Below are 13,181 nucleotides of genomic sequence, written 5' to 3'. Positions count from 1 at the left end.
CCATTAAAACAAAGTAGCTGTATATTAAAAAAAAAGTAGTGTGATTATTATGGAGAAAATATGATGTTTAACAAAACATGCATAAATACTTTAACGCCCAAATAAATTAAAATATTACCTAGAAATTGGTTTAATTTAAATATAAAATTATTTTAATAAATAAAAATATATTAAAAATTAAATTAAATTATTAAAATATATTTGCGGAGTGCTTTTCACAATACTGTAAGTAAAATGTTTTTTACTTTTTTTTTTTTCTGTTTTTCCCTTTCTGAATTTTCCACGACCCCATTTAAAAAAATAAAATGAAATAAAAAAATAAATATTTAGTTTACAACATTAAAACTATGATTTCAAATTATTTACTTTAATGTTACTTTCTTACTTACATTGCTGTTCAGAAGTTTGGAATCAGTAATATGTTGAATGTTTTTTAAAGAAGTTTTCTTATGCTCATCAAGGCTGCATTTATTTGATCAAAAATAAATAAAACAGTAATACTGTGAAATATTATTATTTCATTGTAAACTAACTTTTTTCTATGTGAATGTATTTTAAAATGTAATTTATTCCTGTGATGCAAAGCTGAATTTTCAGTATCATTTCTCCACTTGTCAGTCTCACGTGATTCTTCAGAAATCATTCTAATGTGCTGATTTATTATTAATGTTGAAAACAATTGTGCTGCTTAATATTTAGTTGAAACCTGTGATATTTTTTTTGTTTGTTAAATTGTTAAATTTATTTGTTAAATTGATAAAAAGTGATAGCAAAGACTTCTTTTTAACTTTAATTCATCAAAGAATCACAGGTTCCAAAAAATATTAAGCAGCACAATTGTCCAACATTGATATTAGAAGTAATAAATCAGCATATTAGAATGATTTCTGAAGGATCATGTGACACTTAATGGCTGATGAAAATTCAGCTTTGCGTCACAGGAGTAAATTATATTTTAAAATATATTAAAATAGAAAACCATTATTTTAAACTGTAATATTATTTCACAATATTACTGTTTTTTCTGTATTTTTGAAAACATTAAAAATCTTACTGATCCCAAACTTTTGAACAGCACTTTAAATATTTTTTAGTTACACCATTATTCCCGGTTAGACTTGATAAATCCAAAAATATTATATAAAAAAAAATTGTGTAAATAGCCATCAAACAATTATCAGTCTTTTCCAAATCTCTCTCTGTATGATTGATGGTCTCTATTGGTTATCATGGGGATACACAGTTGAAGGTCAGAGGTGAAGGGTAAAAATTTAACATGTTCGAGTGGTCATGTCCCCAGATGACCATGGAATGTCCTTTCAGGCTATGAAAGCGAGCACGAAGCTCTTCCAGGTCTACGGCGCACAAGCTGATTAGCAGTGTAGAGCTGCGATAAGGTTAAGACCCTCTAACATCTCCAGGAATTCCCTCTGATCCTCTTACATTTCTGCAAACCAACCAACAATCGCCCTCCCCTCTTCCCCCGGGAGAAGGCTAGAGAGAAGTCTCTATCACACCCGGTGTCCTCTGATCTCTGACCACCTCTCTCTCATCTCAGATGGGGCATGGGTCATAAGTTTACTCAAGATGTTTTGACCTTTACCATTCCAGCCATCGTTAGACTGGACCCTTGGAAAACTCATTACAGCAGTGACACTTAATTAGTCTTTGGGTTCAAATACTTTTGACGTTATTTGTCTTTTTCTGGAAAACAAAGGTCAGGTAGAGAACATTTAGATAGTGTAGATAAAAGGCACTTTAATGTTTAGATGCATAATGTGGATTTAGAACTGGGAGTTCCAAGTGCTAAAATAAAATTAAAATAATAAAATAAAATAAAATTAAATTAAATTAAATTAAATTAAATTAAATTAAATTAAATTAAATTAAAATAAATGAAATTGAATCAAATCAAATAAAATTAAATTAAAATAAACTGACTGAATGCTGTGTGCTGAAAAATTAATGTATTTCAGTCACAGGCAGTTTTATTCAGACTGCATATTATGTTGTGATTAATATCTGTGACAGTTGTGGATTGAGCCTTGCAGTGAATTTTACACCAAATAAAAATTATGCACGTCATTTATTTAATACATTTTTACAGTACTCACTTTTTGTATATTTACTAGTTCTGAACTCTGATTTGTAGAACAAATTATTTTCCCCCAAAAATAATTAGAAATAACAAAATGATACACGTCCTTCTCCGTTTCCATTTCAATCAACAGTCCACCAATCATCTCATTTTAGAAGTAGTGAATGTATTAGAATCATTAGACTCTTTAAATTAATTATCTTGTTTTGTTGGACAGGAGGGCGTTTTAAAAAGGAGATTGTAGTGGATGGACAAAGTTACCTCCTTCTAATCAGGGATGAAGGGGGACCTCCGGAGGCTCAGGTAGGTAGCACAACCACAAATACAATGTGGTTTCATTACAGAGGATGTTCTGATTCACTGGTCTGATTTCTGGATAGCGTAGCTATAACAATACATTAGTTTTGTTTTACAAAGCAGCTGAGTGGAAACTGTGATGTCATAGGGTTTAGATGAGGCTGATAGCATTTATTTAGACAAACTGATTCTCTATTGGTCATAAAATGCAAACAGGAAGTCTCATTTGGCCTCTTTCTCATGGTCTGTGAAATATGAATTTATGTTGAGTCTCAAAGTGCTTCTTAGTTCAGTAAGTGCACTATTCAGTCATTCACTTTTTTTCAGAAATTCCCAGAATTAACCATAGAAATCCTGTGGGTATTGGTTGTTTCACTTATGTTGTCATGGCTTTTTAAGTTTCTCAAAAAGTATGAAAAATGTATGAAGAGAAATCCTTATTCTTCTGTCTTTAAAAAGAAGACTGTTATTTTCATCATCATAGACAATAGGGAGCAGATCTGTGAAATGTTTATCCTATTTTTAAACAAAGGAGCATAATGTTTTTGAGTAATGTTTCTCTCTTGCGTTCTAAATTCTTCCTACTCTCTCAATCATTCTTTCTCAGTTTGCATTGTGGGTGGATGCGGTGATTTTTGTGTTCAGTCTGGAAGATGAGATCAGCTTTCAGACGGTCTACCACTACTATAGTCGCATGGCCAACTACCGCAACACTGCAGAGGTGCCCCTGGTGCTTGTGGGAACTCAGGGTGAGTCTTGGAGAGAGAGAAAAAAGACCCTGGATGTATCATATGACAGCAACTCAAAATGCAAGGCCATAGTCTCCAGTGGCTTGGCAACAAAATGAAAAGAGTACAGATTGACTACTAGATACAAATTACTTGCATATTTCTGTGAATGTTGTTATTAGTTATTTTTACACATTAAGGTAAATATTATTTATGGATATTTTACATGTATAGTACTGTTCAAAACTTTGGGGTTGGTAAGATTTTTTTGTTTGTGTGTTTGTTTTAAGTCTCTGATGTTACCAAGACGGCATTTATAAAATAAAATAAAATAAAATACACTGCCATTCAAAAGTTTGGGATCAGTAATATTTTTAATGTGTCTTGTGCTCATCAAGCTTGCATTTACTTATCAAAAATACAGAGAAAAACAGTAATATTGTGAAATATTATTATAATTTAAAATAATGTTTTTTTTATTTTAATATAAAATATATTTAATATATTAAATTTTAATATATTTTAAAATATAATTTATTCCTGTGATGCAAAGCTGAATTTTCATCAGCCATTACTCTAGTCTTCAGTGTCACACGATCCTTCAGAAATCATTCTAATATGCTGATTTATTACTTTTATTATCAATGTTGGAAACAGTTGTGCTGTTTAATATTTCTTTAGAATCTGTAATTCTTTTTTTTCAGAATTCAAAGTTAAAAAGAACACAATTTATTAAAATAGAAATATTTTCTAATAATGTAATTCTTTGGTATCACTTTTCAATTCAACACATCCTTGATGGATAAAAATATTAATGTCTTTCAAAAAAAAGAGAGAAAAAACTTTTACTGACCATAAACTTTTAAATGGTAGTTTATATTGGTAAAAAAAAAAAATTATATTTTAAACAAATGCTGTTCTTTTTAACTTATTTATTAATGAATCCTGAAAAAAAAAATGGAACTGGTTCCAACAAAATATTAAACAGAATGGCTGTTTTCAACATTGATAATAAATCAGCATATATTAGAATGATTTCTGTGACTTTTTTAGGATTCTTTGTTTATTAGGTTTAAAAAACAAACAAACAAAGAAACTTACTGTCCCAAACTTGCATGCAGATATTTAATGTTTTTTTTAATTCTCTTCTGCTCACCAAGCCTGCATTTATTTGATGCAAAATACAGTAAAAGCAGTTATGTTGTGATATATTCTACTATTTAAAAAAGCTGCTTTTTATTTGAATATATTTTAAAATATAATTTATTCCTGTGATCAAAGCTAATTTTTCAGCATAGTGTCACATGGTCCTAGAGAAATCATTCTAATATGCTGATTTGCTGTTCAAAAAACATTTATTATCATTATTATTATTATTATCGATATTTAAAAATTTATAGAAATTAATACTTTTATTTAGCAAGGATGCTTTAAATTGATCAAAAGTGGTGATAAAGACATGTATTGTTATAATGTTAGAAAAGATTTCTATTTCAGATAAATGTTATTCTAATCTTTCTAATTGTGAAAGAAACCTGAAAAAAATCTATTGAACATAATAATAATGTTTTTTGAGCAGTAAATCAGAATATTAGAATTTGAATAATAGATCAATTAAATGCAGGCTTGGTGAGCTTTAAAAAAAAAAACATTAAAAATCTTTCTGTTCAAAAACTTTTGACTGGTAGTGTATATTTTTTAAATATTAAGTAATACAAGAAAAAAAACCTTCATACTTGTTTATAGTATATAAACACTAGGGGGTGCCACAGTCTAATCAAAGATTAGGTCTACAGCTTGTCTGCTTGTTCCCTTATTTCCCTTGTTTTCAAATATGTCCACAAGATATGTTGAATCTGAAGCCTTTTGCATTTTTTGAAATGTTTTTCTCAAAACATTAATTATTAGTCTGTTATTATTCTGACCATTTTCAGTTAAAAATTTCTTTGTCTCATCCTATTGACAGATGCAATCAGTGCAGCTAACCCTCGTGTCATCGATGACACCCGTGCTCGCAAACTGTCCAACGACCTGAAAAGGTGCACATATTATGAAACCTGTGCTACCTACGGCCTCAACGTAGAGCGCGTCTTCCAGGATGGTGAGTCTCTTCGTACCCTCTTATAAAAAAAAGTTCATGTTTGTGTTCGCTTTATATTTTTGTGGTAAAAAGAGTTTGAATGTACTGCCAAAGTTGTGTTTGAACACCTAAACAAACACAAGGTCATCAGTGGTGGTTTAAATCCAATATTCTGCCCAGATGTGTCAATTGTATGTCACCTCTGTTAGATTAGATTCATTGCAGCACCGGTCATAACAGTGCATGCTTGGGTAACCGTTACTTTCGCATTATGTAGGTTACAGCATCAGGAACAGGAGGCAGAAAGTGCAAGGTGACTTTGCTGTTGAATAGCCGACCCAATCTGGCTTAATCAGCTCTTAATTACAGGCTAAATGGCCCATCTCGCCTCGCGTGGCTCTGAGATAGAGATAGCCGTGTTGTTCTGTATGCTGGATTTTGCTAGGACACTTTGAGATGTAGATTTCAGAGATTCATTAACTGTTTCAGCTGTAGTGTTGTGTACTTGCTGGTGAAATGAGGGTGAGGGTGAAGTTGTAAGCAGCCTTTGTGTTCCACTAGGGGGCACAAGATGTTAAGAAATGGGGCTTATTTCGGAAGATTTTATTATTTGGAAAAGCATTGGCAGTCTTATCGACGTTTTTCCTTGTTGGAAAATTGGAATTCTGTTTATAGTTTGTTTTGACGGACTTAATGTGCCATTTGAGCTATGTTTATTATTATACTGGGAGGTTTAACAAGACATTTATATTTATGTTCCTGGCAAGTGCTTTGTGGCTTAAATATCTTTCAAGTGTTTTCGAGTGCATATTGTGTAAGCTGCTAGTGCAGTAAAGTTATAGTGCACATGTGCAGTTAAAAAAAAAAGGGAAAGCATGTTGAAATCCCACTAAAACTCCAAGAAATCCTCAAGAAATAAATTCCTTTTTAAAGTACCAGCACTACAGCCAGCAAAATTATAAGTGTACTTTTATAATAAATTCAGCACTTTAAACAGTAAACTTCAAGAAAGTCACTGTTCCCTATGTTATGAATAAACAATGAATGTCAATTTTTGTTTTTATTTTTTACATAAAATGCTTATTTATTTGTGTGGGGTTTTTTACTTTCTGAAAAAAAAGTATCACCATTTCCTCAAAAATATTAAGCACAACAACTGTTTTCATTTATTGATAATAGATTTTTTAAAGGTAAAAAAAAAAGTCTTGAGCACCAAATTAACATATTAGAATGATTTTTGAAGGATCATGTGACACTGAAGACTAGAGTAATGGCTGCTGAAAATTCATCTTTGCATCACAGAAACATATAAGATTTTAATATATATTAACATAGAAACCAGTTATTTTGAATTGTAATAATATTTTACAATATTAATGATTTTACTATACAGTTTTTACTTTTGGGTCAAATAAATTCAGCCTTGAACACAAGACACTTCTTTCAAACAGAAAATCTTTCTGTCCCTGATCTTGGACAGTAATATCTATCGATCTGTTTTTACCTGAGCAAGCTTATCTCTAATAACATATAAAGAAAATATGGTGCAGAATGTAATAATACTTTGATGAACACTGTCAACTACACTACCAGTCAAAAGTTTTTGAACAGTAAGATTTTTAATGTTTGTTTTTTTTTTTTTAAGAAGTCTCTTCTGCAAAGTACAGCAAAAACAGTAAAATTAAAACTGTTTTCTATTTAAATATTCTTAAAATGTAATTTATTTCTGTTTTTAAAGCTGAATTTTTAGCATCATTACACCAGTCAAGTGATTCTTCAGAAATCATTCTAATATTCTGATTTGCTGCTCAAAAATATTTATTATTATTATTATTATTATTATTATTATTATTATGTTGAAAACAGCTGTAGAATTTTTCCAGGTTTCTTTGTGTAGAATGTCCAGAAGAACGGCATTTATCTGAAATAGAAATCTTTTGTAACATTATAAATGTCTTTATCATAACTTTTATTCAATTTAAAGCATCCTTGCTAAATAAAAATATTAATTTCTATTATTTCTTTCCCAAAAATAAGTAAAAAATAAATAGAAAATACTGACTCCAAGCTTTTGAATGGTATAGTGTGTAATGTTACAAAATCTTTTTATTTCAGATAAATGCTGATCTTTAAATCTTTCTGTTCATTAAAAAGGAAAACCTGAAAAAATGTACTCAACTGTTTTAAATATTAATAATAATAGTAATAAAAATGTTTCTTGAAATTCAAATAAATGCAGGCTTGGTTAGCAAGAAGAAATTTCTTAAAAAAAAACAAAAAAACTTACTGTTCAAAAACTTTTGACTGGTAGTGTATATACAATATTCAGTAAATGTTTGTCGTTGTGGCATTTGTGTGTTTTTCTAACTAATTCTATTGTGGTTGTATATTTATATGTGGACACGCTGATGTGGTTTGCATGTGGTATTACGTGTGTTTTGTGTGTTTTTATATGCATGTGGCAGATGTACGCAGCTCTTTGGAGGGGTTGGGCAGGCTGAAGCGTTCAGTGCTCCATCCAGGAGGGAGATTTACACTCTAAACGCTCAGCTATTATCTTCTTAATTATTACACTGTTGGCTGCAGCCAAGACTGCTGTAATTTAACTGTGTGTGTGTGTGTGTGTGTGTGTGTGTGTGTGTAAAAAGAGTGGGTGCATGTCTGTATGATGGCCAAGCTCATCAGTAGCACTAAATGAGAGCAAGAAAAGGCTAAATTCCTGATCATTACTGACGCTGTCTCCTCGCATCTCTCATTTCATTATCCTCAATTAATCATGCATTCTAATTATCCACTGTAGTGGAATTTATTGATGAGTACCAAAATGATTATTTTAATGTTTTGTGTTGCATTGACAGCATAGCAACTGCCCAGAGGTGTGTTTTTTGTGTGTGTGTGCATGTGGGTGGGGTGTGTATGTGTTCACTCATGTCATTTTGTTTGCCTGATTTGGGCCTATTTTTGCATTAGAGCAATGCATGAGCTGTCATTACTACACATGTGACCATAATTAATGAGTTTTAATCATTGGCTCACTGCAGATGTACAGGCTTTGTATGATTCTGTGAAAGAACTGGACAATAGCAGTTGATATTTAAGTTGATCATCTCAAAGAAACAGTTTGGACTGATCTTAAGTGTGTTTGGCTCTACAATCATATCACACACGAACAATGTCATTTTAGTATTTTCTGAGAAAGAATACAATCTGGCTTTGTTAAAAATATAATATAATATAATATAATATAATATAATATAATATAATATAATACAATTTTTTATCAGAAAGGTGTGCATTTTGCAAAAGAGTGACTTTGCTAAATATTTTTTATAAAATATTATATTGAACACTAAGATTTTTAAGGTTTTTGAAGATGTCTCTTCTGCTCACCAAGCCTGCATTTATTTGATCCAAAGTGCATATTTTTAAAATATTGTACTATTTAAATTAACTGTTTTCTATTTGAATATATTTTAAAATGTAATTTATTTCTGTGATCAAAGCTAAATTTTCAGCATCATTACTCCAGTCTTCAGTGTCACGTGATCCTTCAGAAATTATTCTAATATGCTGATATGCTGTTCAAGATTTTTTTTTATCAATATTAAAAACAGTTGAGTACACTTTTTTCAGGATTCTTTGAATAGAAGGATCAGCATTTATCTGAAATAAAACACATCATACACTATACCATTTAAAAGCTATAAGCCAGTGTATATTTTATATAAAAAGAAATGATAGAAATTAATAGTTTTATTTAGCAAGGATGCTTTAAATTGATCAAAAAAGTGATTATAAAGACATTTATAATAATTTCTGTAAATGCTGGTCTTCTTAACTTTCTATTCATCAAAGAAACCTGAAAAAATTCTACTCAGTTGTTTTCATCATAATAATAAAAAATGGTTTTGAGCAGCAAATCAGAATATTAGAATGATTTCTGAAGGATCATGTGACTGGAGCAATGATGCTAAAAATTCAGCTTTAAAATTAGAGGAATAAATTACATTTTAAAATACATTCAAATTGGAAAGAGTTATTTTGAATAGTAAAAATATTTCAAAATTTTACTGTTTTTGTTTGGTGAGCAGAAGAGACTTACTGTTTAAAAACTTTTGACTAGTAGTGTATATATAAAATAAAATGTATCTTTTCATGTTTTTTGTCCATTTTTCTTTCTGTTTGTGTGTGTGTGTCATTGTAGTATATAATTGAGATTGAAAATATAATATAATGTAATAACAATAACATTTAATATAGCTGTTTTATCAAAAAGGTGTGGTGGTTCCATTTTGCAGTCTGGCTTTGTTCTAATAATATAATATAATATACAACATAATATAACAATATAATACAGATTTTATCAAAAATGTGTGCACTTTTCAGAAGAGTAACTTGAAAAAATCTGTGTAAAAAAAAAAAAAAATTATAAAAATATTTTCTTGCCATATTTTATATCAAACATGTTTTTCAACATGTAATAAATATTGTAATACACTATCGTTGTAAATACCAGGATCGTTTTTCTTAAAGCAGTTCTGCTTTGTTAGTTTTCTCAATTGATTTGAGAGATTCAGTGGAGTATTAATGAAAGTGCAGTTTATCAGGAAAATAGATCTATATATACAATATCTATAGTTCTATATAGTCTATATATACAAGTATATATACAAGTTTGCTCATGTTTAAGAACAGGGCTCCGGCTCCTCATGGCCTTTTGCCTCTAATAAATGATAATTGTCTTTGGTTGAGCATGCAGTAATATAATGACCTGAATTGCCATAAATCAAATAATGCAGGCGAGCGAGTTGCGATGCTTTCCCAGAATCATAGAGATGCCAACACGCAAATAACAAGAACATTAACCATTAAAAATAATTGGTGCAGTAGTTATCTGCATTAGATTTATGTAACAAAGTGTTTACGAGATGGCCAGTGGAGAAATAAAGTCAGGCAATTTATTCGGTCGGGGTCAGCTGAGGGTTTACCCCCAGTAGGTCACGTGTGATTTTGTGCTTTCCTATATGTTTCTATATGAGTCCACGGCTTTGAGACTGCTTGTGGACAGTGGCTGCGTGTGTATTTCTACGCCTGCAGAGTGTGTGTATGTGTTTGTCAGTGGTTCTTCGGTAGAGGTGAGGGGTCCTGACAGCTCCCCAGCCTGCGTCCATCAGCGTGCTAATTTAATTATCCTAATTACCCCCCCTCCCCATTCTTCCTCTCACGCTAGCTGGCTTGTCACAATGTCAGAGTGAGGATGTAGAGCTTTGTTAGCGTACGCTAACATCTAACGAGGTCTGCTGTGCACTTCCTCTCTCTCTTACAATCTCTCTATTTATATCTGGATCTCTTTCATAGGCCCCTGTGGTCTGACCATTACCTTTTCATTTAAATATTGTCGATTTTGTATTGGAATTGAGTAGTTAAAGGGATGGTTTAGCCAAAAATGAAAATTCTGTCATTAATTACTCACCCTCGTTCCAAAACCGTAAGACTGTCGTTAATTTTTGAAACACAGATTAAGATATTCTTGATGAAATCCGAGAGCTTTTTGACCCTGCATAGACAACAATGCAACTATCATGTTCAAGGCCCAGAAAACTAGTAAGGACATCGTTAAAATAGTCCATGTGACACCAGTGGTTCAGCCTTAATTTTATGAAGCTACGAGAGTACTTTTTGTGTGCAAGGAAAACTACTTTATTCAACAATTTCTTCTCTTCTGTGTCAGTCTTTATTTTTTACTCCAGTCTTCAGTGTCACATGATCATTCGTAAATCATTCTAAAAAAAATTATGGAAACTGTGATAGTTTTTTCAGGGTTATTAGACTTTCTATTCTTTTAATTTAATGAAAATGTTATTCATATACTATATACTTTATATACTATAAAAAAAGGTATCCATAGTGGGGGACACTTTTATTGCCATTTTGTTTTGGGATTTTACTGGATCGTGAGCCACCATAGATGCAGAAATGCAATAAATTGTGCATGCAACCATAACACTTCCCCCTCCCCCTTTTAGACTGGCTGGCCAATTTGTGTGTTTTCAGGTGTTAATTTTCAAATTACATTAATTCCCTCACCTTATCATACGTATGTGTGATATCCCTGCTCACACCATTTCAGGAACCCCTCAAAAATAATCTGTAAATTTATTACACTAAATTTGTTACTATTTATTATTACAAGTCCCAGTGTAGTAATGTTGTATTTGATTTAAAGGGGTCATCGGATGCAAAGTTCATTTTTACATGTTGTTTGAACATTAATGTGTGTTAGCAGTACAAATCTACCCTATAATGATAAAAATCCATGCAGTGGTTTTTAATTATTCTGTAAAAATAATATCCCCTTTTACAAATCGAGCCATTCTCAGATGCCTGTCGGTGTGGCGTCACAGACAGAAGCCGCTCCCACGATAGTTGATTGACATGAGCATCTTACCTCAGACCCGCCTTAAATCATCAAGAACAGTCCGACCTCCATTGTTTTGATGCCGGAGCAGGGATGTAAGTTAGACAAGAATATTTGTGTTGTGTTGCTGGATGTGATAATAATAAACATAGTGGTCATCATTTACTCCCAACATCTGAGCTGCTGAAGATGCAGTGGGTTATGTTTGTTTGTGAAGGGAATGCGCCTCCCGATCTACATATATCCGTCTATTTTTGCGCAAATCATTCGTGATCCAGCTTCACTTACAGCAGAAGTGAGTATAAGGGTTTTTTATGAATCTTTGCGATCACCTTAGCTAATAACATGCTAGTTAGCAAGTTTAGCGGCTAAACGCGGCTAAAGTAAACAGGCTCGTCACTCCACAGAGAGAAGAGAGGGGTGGGGCGAGCAGAGCTCATTACCATTTAAAGCAGCCTCGACCAGAATGGGATGATTTTTGCAGAGATGATTTTGGCAAAGTAAAAAGGGTGTTGTTTTACACAACCATTGAGAATTTTTAACTTTTTAATTTTTAAGTATATTATAGACTTTTCATTAAAACCTTAAAGAATCATATCAACTTATGGAAAATGGGCATCCGATGATGCCTTTAAAAAAAAAAAAGCTAAACCTTTTGATTAGTACTTGATGACCCAGTTGGGCATTTTTGCTGTTATCCCTTAAAGTAAATAGAAAATATAATTTGGGATCTTGCTATGGGATGATCAGTTGTCATATTTAGAATATTTGATCAAAGTCCACAGAAGCATCTTTATTTGGGCTGATGCTTTAACAGAGAAAACACACTACAGTTCACTTGCATGTACCTGAGGACCCGGTCAGAAGTCAGGGCTGTCCAATCAGATCACATTTGTGTGACTGCTTGTGTGTACATTTGTGATGGATACAGAGTGTAATAAGCTGTCAGCGTGTCATAACTATCACTGTGGCTTTCACCTGTGGCTTTAATTCCCTGCATGCGGTATGTAAACGGTTGCGTTTTGTGTGGATACCAGTCTGTGTTTACACAAGTGTGTATTTTGCGTCTTGTGTAGCAGGTCTAATTACTGAACAGTAAGTGCAGGAGCTCTTTGACCTTTATACAAGTTTCCTAGCAGGTGGCTCATCTGCCCTGCTCTCCTCCAACTCATTAGCTAATATTTATAGCACACTGCTGCTAACCGCTCTGACAGCAGCCTAATAAACGTACCTGTGTCTTTATTTAGTCCGACTTACCTGTTCTGGCCATTCTCACTTTGCACAATGAAGTCTCGTTTCCTCTTTGCTCATTTCTCTCTGGGGGTCGAGAATAAAGGTCAGTCTGTTGTATCAGCTCAGCGTTTAGAAGAGAGGTCACAACCTGTGTTGTGGAGTCGGGGGTCCTGATCTTTGTTCAGCAGGGTGCTCTGATCTGTTGACCTCGACAAAGTATAATTGAGTGAATAAATAAACACAGCAACATGGCCAATAAATCAGAGCAAGGTAATGACAATGGATTATTAGTGCAAATTGATGATTATCTGGTAGTACAAATCAACA

At 32.3% G+C, this 13,181-nt stretch overlaps 1 protein-coding gene across 4 annotated transcripts in view; it reads left to right on the top strand.

Moving 5' to 3' along the window:
* Positions 1-13,181, top strand: part of agap1 (ArfGAP with GTPase domain, ankyrin repeat and PH domain 1) — a 200,329-nt gene that overhangs the window by 108,434 nt on the left and 78,714 nt on the right. For all 4 annotated transcript variants that reach the window (XM_051111856.1, XM_051111855.1, XM_051111854.1 and 1 more), the window contains 3 exons: positions 2,316-2,401; positions 3,003-3,144; positions 5,090-5,224. In XM_051111856.1, coding sequence (XP_050967813.1) covers positions 2,316-2,401; positions 3,003-3,144; positions 5,090-5,224 — 363 coding nt within the window. The remainder of the gene's footprint in view (positions 1-2,315; positions 2,402-3,002; positions 3,145-5,089; positions 5,225-13,181) is intronic.

The sequence above is a fragment of the Labeo rohita genome, chromosome 6 (genome assembly GCF_022985175.1).
Source record: "Labeo rohita strain BAU-BD-2019 chromosome 6, IGBB_LRoh.1.0, whole genome shotgun sequence".
NCBI classification, from domain to species: domain Eukaryota; kingdom Metazoa; phylum Chordata; class Actinopteri; order Cypriniformes; family Cyprinidae; genus Labeo; species Labeo rohita.
This window is presented reverse-complemented; position numbering and strand designations above follow the sequence as displayed.